The sequence below is a fragment of the Nylanderia fulva genome, unplaced genomic scaffold (assembly GCF_048542155.1).
Source record: "Nylanderia fulva isolate GAGA-0341 unplaced genomic scaffold, ASM4854215v1 Scaffold15, whole genome shotgun sequence".
NCBI classification, from domain to species: domain Eukaryota; kingdom Metazoa; phylum Arthropoda; class Insecta; order Hymenoptera; family Formicidae; genus Nylanderia; species Nylanderia fulva.
The window spans coordinates 4892181-4901372 of record NW_028189730.1 but is presented as its reverse complement, the minus strand read 5'-3'; the positions used below and the strand labels follow the sequence as shown (position 1 = coordinate 4901372).

General features: G+C 36.8%; 1 protein-coding gene across 1 annotated transcript; it reads left to right on the top strand.

Annotated features, from left to right (window-relative positions):
• The first annotated feature begins 4547 nt into the window (after positions 1-4547).
• On the top strand, positions 4548-8669 carry LOC146724097 (aminopeptidase N-like). Its single transcript, XM_085480595.1, has 5 exons — positions 4548-4630; positions 5423-5745; positions 6436-6713; positions 8273-8463; positions 8600-8669. The coding sequence occupies exons 1-5, from the start codon at positions 4548-4550 to the stop codon at positions 8667-8669; spliced, it is 945 nt and encodes a 314-aa protein (XP_085336721.1).
• Positions 8670-9192: the final 523 nt, after the last annotated feature.

Here is a 9192-nt window from a genome sequence, read left to right as displayed (position 1 = left end):
CAAGGGTGGCTATCTTTATCCACGGTTTGATTCGGTCTGATGACAAGATAGTGTCCATCGGTTTTTGACTCAAATTGAACCCAGGTATATCTTGTACGACGTATCTATTGTACCCTAGTACTTTGGTTATAATATATGGCCCTTTGAATAGAGGTTTCAATTTAGAACTGATCCCCGCCTTATTCCTATCGTTTCTGATCATAACTTTGTCGCCTTTCTTATACTGCGACGGTCTGATACTATGTTTGTCACGGTATATTTTATTGTAATTTCTAATTATCTCGGTGGCTTGCAAAGCCGTATCTCTAACTCGTTCTCTTTCTACCTCTAGGTCCTGGTCAATTTTTACCAATGCTCTCGTGTGCTGTGCTACCTTACTGTCTGCATGGTTACGCTGATCGTAACCAAGCATGAGCTTCGACGGGGTGGATTTGATCACTGAATGGTGAGTATTATTTAAAACGTATTGCATTGTGTATAATCCCTTTTTCCACTCCTCCTGGTGATTTAGCAATTTTGTTAGCGACGATTTTAAAAATCTATTTACCCTTTCCACCATCCCATTGGCCCAAGGTGCCGCTACAGCTACTTTACGATGCTTTATTTGGCGCTTTTCTAAATATTCTGTCAGTTCTTTTGACGTGAAGGCTGATCCTCTATCAGAAACCAGCTCAGATGGTCTTCCGAATGTTGCAAAAATATTTTCTAGATTAGAAATGACTTCCTTTGTCCCTGTAGACCTAGTTGGAGACAACCATGTAAACCGAGAAAAAGCATCTATTAGTACTAACACATGTTTAAAATTGTCAGACGTTTCCTGGAGCGGACCATAATGATCCATATGAAGTAATTCCAGGGGCCCTTTAGGCAAAGGAAACAGCTGCGTTTCTCCTTCCCTACTGTGCCATGAACTATTAGCGGTGAGACACGTCAAACAATTTTCTAAATAGTCATGTACTCGCTTTCTCATCTGCGGGAACCAGTAATTTTGTTTAATTCCTTGTAACGTTTTTTCGAAACCATTATGAGCCATGTCGTCATGGTGCGCTCTCATAATACTTATTATCATAGATTCTGGCACTAGAAATTTTAGATCATTATCTAATTTTTTATAGACTAATCCGTCTACCAACGCGAATTTATCACTGGCTTCTGTTTCTAACTCGTTACTGATTTTCTGTATGGCAGGATCTGCCAACTGAAGGAACTCCAACCGTCTTTCTAACGGACGCTCCTCTACCAAGGCTACGCTACGGCTCAGAGCATCTGCATGAGCCATTCTATTCCCTGGCCGGTGGGTGATATCAAAATCATAATTTTGCATCGCCAACGTCCATCTGGCTATTCTCGGATTCAGATTTGCTTTTTTAACCGCGTGAACTAATGCATTGCAATCTGTAACTATTATGAACTTTATTCCATATAAGTACAAGTGAAACCTTTCTACAGCCCTTACTATTGCTAACATCTCTAATTCGAAGCTATGATACTTTGTTTCAGCTGAGTTAGTCGCTTGACTGAAGTATGCAACCGGGGCCCATTTCCCGTCACCTTGTTTCTGCAGAAGGACCGCACCGATACCGGAGCTACATGCGTCTGTATGTAATTGCGTTTCCGCAGACGGACTGTACAACCTGAGGACCGGATAAGATGTTAGTTCGGCTTTTATTTTTTCGAAAGACTGTACGCATGCCTTATCAAAATTGTAATCCGCCCCTTTTTTTAACAGGTTTTGTAAAGGTTTCGCCTTCTGTGCGTAATCCTTTACAAACTTTCTAAAATAATTCGCGAGCCCCAAGAATCTTTGCAATTGAAGTTTATCTCGGGGTTGCCTATAGTTTTTCACTGCCTCAGTATGACGGGGGCTTATCGTAACACCCTCGCCTGATATTACATACCCTAAGAACTCTACTTGTTTTCTTAAAAATTTACACTTTTGGTAATTTAACTCGAAGCCATACATCTTGAGCAGTACTAACACTTCCTCTAAAACTTCTAGGTTTTCCCGGATTGTCTTCGACGCGATCAACACGTCATCGATGTACACGAGTACCTTGTCTTGCCGAATCAGCGGGCTCAGTATCTGTATGAGTCTCTTTTGAAACTCGGCAGGAGACTCACAAAAACCAAACGGTAGGCGTTTAAATTCGAATTGACCCTCCGGGGTCGCGAATGATAAATATTTCCTCGAATCTTTATGTATCTTGATTTGATAAAAACTATCACGGAGGTCTAAAAGAGTGAAAATCTTTTTCTCGCCTAAACTCGCTAGACAATCCTCAATGATTGGAAAAGGGTACTTCTGTTTGTGTACCCGACTATTTAGTGGTCGCAGATCTACGCATAGCCTTGGCTGTCCATTCTTTTTTTTAACTAGGAGGACCCTCGCACAATAAGGCGATGCGCTCGGCTGGATCACCCCTCGTCTCAATAGGTCATCCGTGATTTCTCGCATTTGCTTTCTTTCCTGTAACGCAAACCGTCTCGGAGCGTACGCGAATACCGACGTATCCTTCACGTTGACCTGTACCGCATAGTCATCGTCGACCGGTACAATATCCCGATTTCTAACATTTAATATCAAATTCTGTAATTGTTGCTTTACTTTAAAATCGAAATCTATATTATTATCGCTTATTATTTGATTCAGATCGTCCGTTCTTTGTTCGTCGACGCACAAGGGCAGAAACGAAAACAAGTTTATCTTTTGTTCGATGTCCTTCGCCGCCGGATTATAGACCAAGGTAAGTTTGTTTTTGTACAGAAACTCGCGACCTATAATGATATCACCTTGGAACGACTCGCTATTCAAAACATGTAAATCGACCGAAAATTCCTTAGAATTCAATTTTTCTATTTTCAGCTTTAATGAGATTATGCCAAGAATCTGTAATTTTTCATTAGACAAATTACGCAAATTTGTTTCTACGCTTGCGATTTCGCTACCGCTCGGGTCGATATATTTTTTATACGCGCTCGCCTTAACGAAGGACACGGGGCTGCCGGTGTCCAACATCGCTAACAATTTTTCCGTTGTCCTTGACAGGCTTACTTGAATTAGTGGGTTATCCACGACCAGCTGTGAGCCGACCTCGTCAACGGCCGCAACCTCGTTCGCGTCGGCTGGGTCTAGATCTCTGCACGTCGCAGCCACCGTCGATGCGCTGGTCACCTTAGCCGCCGTTCTGCTCTCCTTCTTCCTCAGGGCCGGACAATCGAACCTTCGATGTCCTCGCTCCTTGCAATAGAAGCAAGTAGCATCAGCCCTGCACTGTTGATGACTGTGTCCTTTTTTTCCACAGTTTTTACAGCTGCTATCCATCTTGGCCTGCGACGAACTAGGGGCAGCCTTCCTTTCGACCTCCATCGTGCCCTGCGTGATCGTGCGCATTTTCTCTAGAAAGGAGTCCACGCTGCCGGCCGACAACGACAACGCTGTGGCCCTCAGGGACATCTGCTGGATGCCACTCACCAGGAGTTGGATACGGTCGTCCTCAGGAAGGTCCAGCCGGTGCATCAGAGACAGCTTCTCTAACGCGTACTCGTCGAAGGATTCCTTGGCAGGTAACCATTTTCTCGCCTCAATTCTCTGCATGGATCTAAAGAACGGAATCTTTCGATCAAATATCTTTATCATTTCTGCGCGCAGGCCTACCCATGATTCGACGGCCGTGTCACCCTGGACGTCGAACCAGCGGCGTGCGGACTTCGTGAGCTTGCTGGAGGCCGCCAGCAACGTCGCTCCGTCTGTCGCTCCGTGTACTTGGGCAACCTTGTCCACCCTCTTCACCCAGGCATGGACGTTGTTCTCCTCGGAGCCGGCGAACTCTGGAATCTGATGGGCCAGCGCCTGCACTGCGGATCCCGTTGACCACGATTCCGTAGACCGTCGGCCCGTCTCATCCGACGGGGAGTCCCTCGACAGCACCCGGTCGAGAGTCGCCGTCGGCGCCTCCCGCTGCCGTGAGACCTCCGCCTGCTGATCCACCAGTAGCTGGAGGATCTTCGTCAACTGTTGCTGCTGGCCCTGCATCACCAGCAACATCTGTTGCATCGGGTCCGCCTCCGTTGGCGTCTGCGGACCGGTGCGTGCCGGGGCCGCCTTTGCTGTCTTCGGTACGGCACCCGGCTGTTGCCTGGGAGCAGCTAGGTCCAGCATCTCCGCCATCGGCCCATGCCTTTCCAGATGTGTCATGATGGTATCGATGAGCGTGCTGCTGGTCCCGGTAATAGGCAGTCTATATCTGGCCGCCTCGTCTTTTAGTTCCTCGAGGGTAAGCCTCTCAAGACTTGCCCGATCCATTACCAGCTGCTTACGTGTCCGTACCATGCGCCGATCACGTGTTCGAATGTTCTCGAACCTTCCGGTCACACTACTCCGTTCCTGCAACACGGAGCAATCCTGCTGCCAATCCCACTTCTGAGATTGTAATAACTGAACTAAACCTATCCTTATCGATTTCGGAGCGGTTCCTCCAGCGTCTGGTAGAATCTCTTGGTGTCAGGAAAGCCTCGTGAGCCTTAGAGATCCTTGAGAAGGCGCGTGGATGCAGCTTATTTCCGAAGGATATCGATACAAGGTAGGAATCTTGGAGTCAAGGGAGAATAACTTTGAGACATTATTGGAATGGTAAGTTAAGATATAATTCCTTCAAAATTAACTCGTTTACACAAATTATCACAATGACCCTCTTGCTCGCGCTATTACCTATCGCTCGCAAAACCCGAAGGAGAGTGTCTCCCTTCCGATGCCGTAAGAATCTCGTGGTCACGCTCTCGCGTGCGCGCGCATACGTGCTCACCATCCGGTATACTTTGGTGGCAGCACCGCACGGTTGACGTCAAACGTAAGTTCCGCTGACAGCCGCGCGCCTCTTACAATACATGAAACCTTGGTCATAACGCTAGCAATCATTCGAGACGAATAATTTATCAGAATGGCCGATTGTAGGATTGTTAACTCTATGTGTTATTAATCATATGTTATTATAATTCGATGTATACGCGCAATTAGATAATATAATATGCGAGTCTTTCGAGGATTCGGGTTTTCGTCAACTCGAATTCCTTTGTAGAAAAACAAGAGTGGGGACGGGATCAGCTGAGCGGCTGAGCGACTTGTAAGAGCGACGAGAGGCAGTCCGCTATAAGCCTCGAAAGGAGAAACAAATGAAATTACAAACCCTGATTCTCTAGATATTTGTGCAGAATATATCTTATCTCCAATACCGAATCCTACAATTATGTTGTATTCTTTATTATCAAAATATAGATATAAGATATATATAAATATATAAATACATAGAAAGTGTGCAATATATGTATATTTTGCTTCTTAGTATTTAATAAATTGTTTTATAATATTAACATTATACAGACAAAATTTTAACATATTTTTATACATTATACTTTTTGAATTTAGGATATCACATTTTTCAAGCTCGGCGCATCTTACTGCAATAATAGATAAAGATACGCGTGTACAACTAGTGAGAATGGAAGATTGGGCTTCGGAAAAGCATTGTCCTCTTATTAAAGTAGCACGAAGTTATGAGTTGATGGGCAAAACAATAGTATGGGTAGAATATAGTAACACATTAAAAATTCGCTACGTTCCTGTATCTTATACTACGGAAATATCTCCCGATTTTGACAATTTTACTATGCATTATTTACCCGTGTCAAAGCATTTCTTATTTCCATTTGAAAAGGATGGTTGGGTGATATTCAATATACAACAAGTTGGTAAATATGAACAAATGAACTTATTATGATTTATTTCTCGCCTTTATTTTACACACACATAATTGACATAATTTTATATTCTTATTTATTTTATTCATTGTCCTATAAAAATTTGAGATATTCATTGTATAACTATAATAGTTTTAAAATGTTTTGTGTAATTTTCTGCATTATATATATATATAATATTACATTTAAGATAGGTAGGCGTTTTCTAAATAATACAATTCAATGTTAATGTATTTTTTTTTAATAATAGTAAAAATGATTAAAAAGAGAATTATATTTGAAAAATTATTAATAGTAAGTGCAGGTAACTTACAATTTTCGTAACGTTACATGTTACAGAAATTATATTGGTTAGCATAAACTAAATATTATTTTTGCATAACTAGAATCAATTTTATTTTATGGCATATAACAATATTTTACCCAGTTTATTTTCTCTTCTATTTGAAGTATTAAGATAACATTTTTATAATTACTTTTTTTATATATAATAGTATTTTATTTATATATATATAAAATTTTTGATATGTTTTCAATTTATAATTTACATATGTAAACAAAAGTATAAAACAAAAATTGAAGTTTGAAAATAATTAAAAAATAAGTTTAAAAATATTAAATATTAATGATAAAATTATTCAAAACCATCAGAATTGATAAAATTTATTTACTATTCGACAGGATATTATCGCGTTAATTATGATGATGAGAATTGGCGAAGAATTTCACATTATCTCAACTCTGATGATTACACGAAAATTCATGTTCTTAATCGTGCCCAAATTATCGATGATGCATTTCATTTAATAATAGCAGGCCAACTCAACTCCCACATTTTCTGGGATCTCATAGTGTATTTGCATCGAGAAAGAGATTATGTGGCATGGTATCCTATGTTTAAAGCTATGGAATATATGTACGGTACTTTTTCATGGAAAACAATAGTTGAAAATATTACGGTAAATATTAATAAATTTCAATAAAAAATATTATATTTTAAATATTTGCATCTACACCCATTGATTACAAATTAGAAAAATATGTCCATCAATGATAAAAATTTACATACTATTACGTCGTAAACAAATGTGCAAACAAATTAAATTTGAATCATCACTCACTCGAAGAACTGTCCGAATAATTTATGATTTTTATTACTCCAAATATTAGCATATAACATTGTTATTGGATATATAGGAAAATGCTTAAAATCTTTGTCAATGAATGCAATTATATTGGCTTTATATTAATATTACATAAAAAACCACTCCTCAATGTTTAAAGTCGACCAGACTGGCAATAATTTATTATAAATAATTATTTGAAATACAACAACGTTTCGGCTGTCATTGCAGCCCTTTTCAAGTACATCTATAAAAAGTTCAATCAAAATAATTATAATTTAATACACTTATTCGCAACAATTAATTATACATTTAAAAACAAAAATGTGTTACATACCAAATTTAAAACAGTAAATCAACTTCTATGCAAACTACCGACAATGTTAACGCTTGTTTTGATGAACAATGCAAGACTGACAGAAGTAAGCACATATTAAATAGATGTTAACTGTTCACAAGAATCTTAGTCACTAAGCGTTAAGAAGATAGAGACGAAACTAAATGTGTCTTTCGTAATTTAAATCGTCATAATAAAGTCAAATAAATAAAAATAAATAAATAGGTGGATATAAAAATAAAAATAAAATTAAAAGTAAAAATAAATATAAAACGACTTAAATAACGTCAAGAACACGATCATAAATCCCACTGAAATTCTCCGTATCTTTCTGTAAATTAATACTTTTTCCTTGTTTTTTTATGTAAAACATTTCTGCAATTTCTCTTTTTCTTGTCTGTTTTTCCTCATGCAGAATCACCGGAGAATCCCAACGGAACTCATGATCGTTGCAAGTCCGATGTAAACTAACGACAGAATGCAATGTCGTTATTTTGATTGAACTTTTTATAGATGTACTTGAAAAGGGCTGCAATGACAGCCGAAACGTTGTTGTATTTCAAATAATTATTTATAATAAATTATTGCCAGTCTGGTCGACTTTAAACATTGAGGAGTGGTTTTTTATTAATTATTACTGGCAACCTTAAGGATTATTATTTATTTAATATTACATGTTGTAATTAAAAAAAAATTGAACATATATATATTAATATATTTTAGAAAAATTTAATTATATATTTCAAAAAGATATATTTTATATCTTATTTAAAAATAAAATATGATTCATAAATAGTTATGAAATTTTGATATCTATTAAATATTATAAAACATTTCGCACAAGTTAAACCATATTTTTGCGTACGTGTATAATACATACGTATATTTGCACGTACATATGTACGTGAATAGATAACGTTAGCGTCTATAAGAGTTGCATGTATGTTTTTTTCATAGAGAAAATTTGAAGAATCTATTGAAAAATAATAAAAAATTATAATAATTTTTAAATACATTTATAATATAAACAAATAAATATATATTTAACAATTTTTAGTATATAGTAACAAACGCATTACACAAGGTACTTGTAGAAATAAAATATGAAGAAATTGATGATACAGACGAACTTAGAATATGTTTACGACAAGAAGCTGCAAAATGGGCATGTTTTCTCGATAGTCCGACATGTAAGAAAAAAGCCAACGATAAATTAGAACAACATGTCCAAGATCCTAAAAAACACAAGTAACTATTGTTATATATTTTTAGACTTTCTTAATTAATTTCTTTTGAAGATATCGCCTACGATGTTTAAATGATTTGATCAAAAGATCCATATGCTAATTTTTAATAAGAAATTTAATTTTTTTATACGTTTTAGACTTTTGCCATGGTGGAAGAAATGGACATATTGTAACGGTTTGATGATAACTAACAACATAGAGACTTGAGGATTAGTGTATAGTATAGGATATGGTATAGATTATGATCGTGATACATTTGACCCTAAATTTATAGAATACTTGGCCTGCTCTGAAGATGCAGATATAATTAAACACTATTAAAAAATTAAAGCTCTTAAAAAACGAGAAATTCAATATCTTCTTTTTAGTTTCTTACATATTATTACAAAGCATGCGAAGAATCGCATTTTACTGCGGTACATATTAAATAATTTTTTGGACTTAAAACCAAAGTAATTTAATATATTTTTAATATATATTTTCTACAAAAAATTATTATGTGTATTATATGTATTTGTTTTTTTGTTTTTAGACATGTTGATATACCTGCAGCATTTATTATTATCATTAATAATGTATATTCCGTAAATCAAACTCAGGTAAAAATTTTACATGTTTATATATGTATGTATATACAAAATATGATAAGAATACAATATTAATAATTGTTATTTCATAATGTTAAATCATTTTGATAATGTTATATTAACGTTGTTTATTAATAATGTCA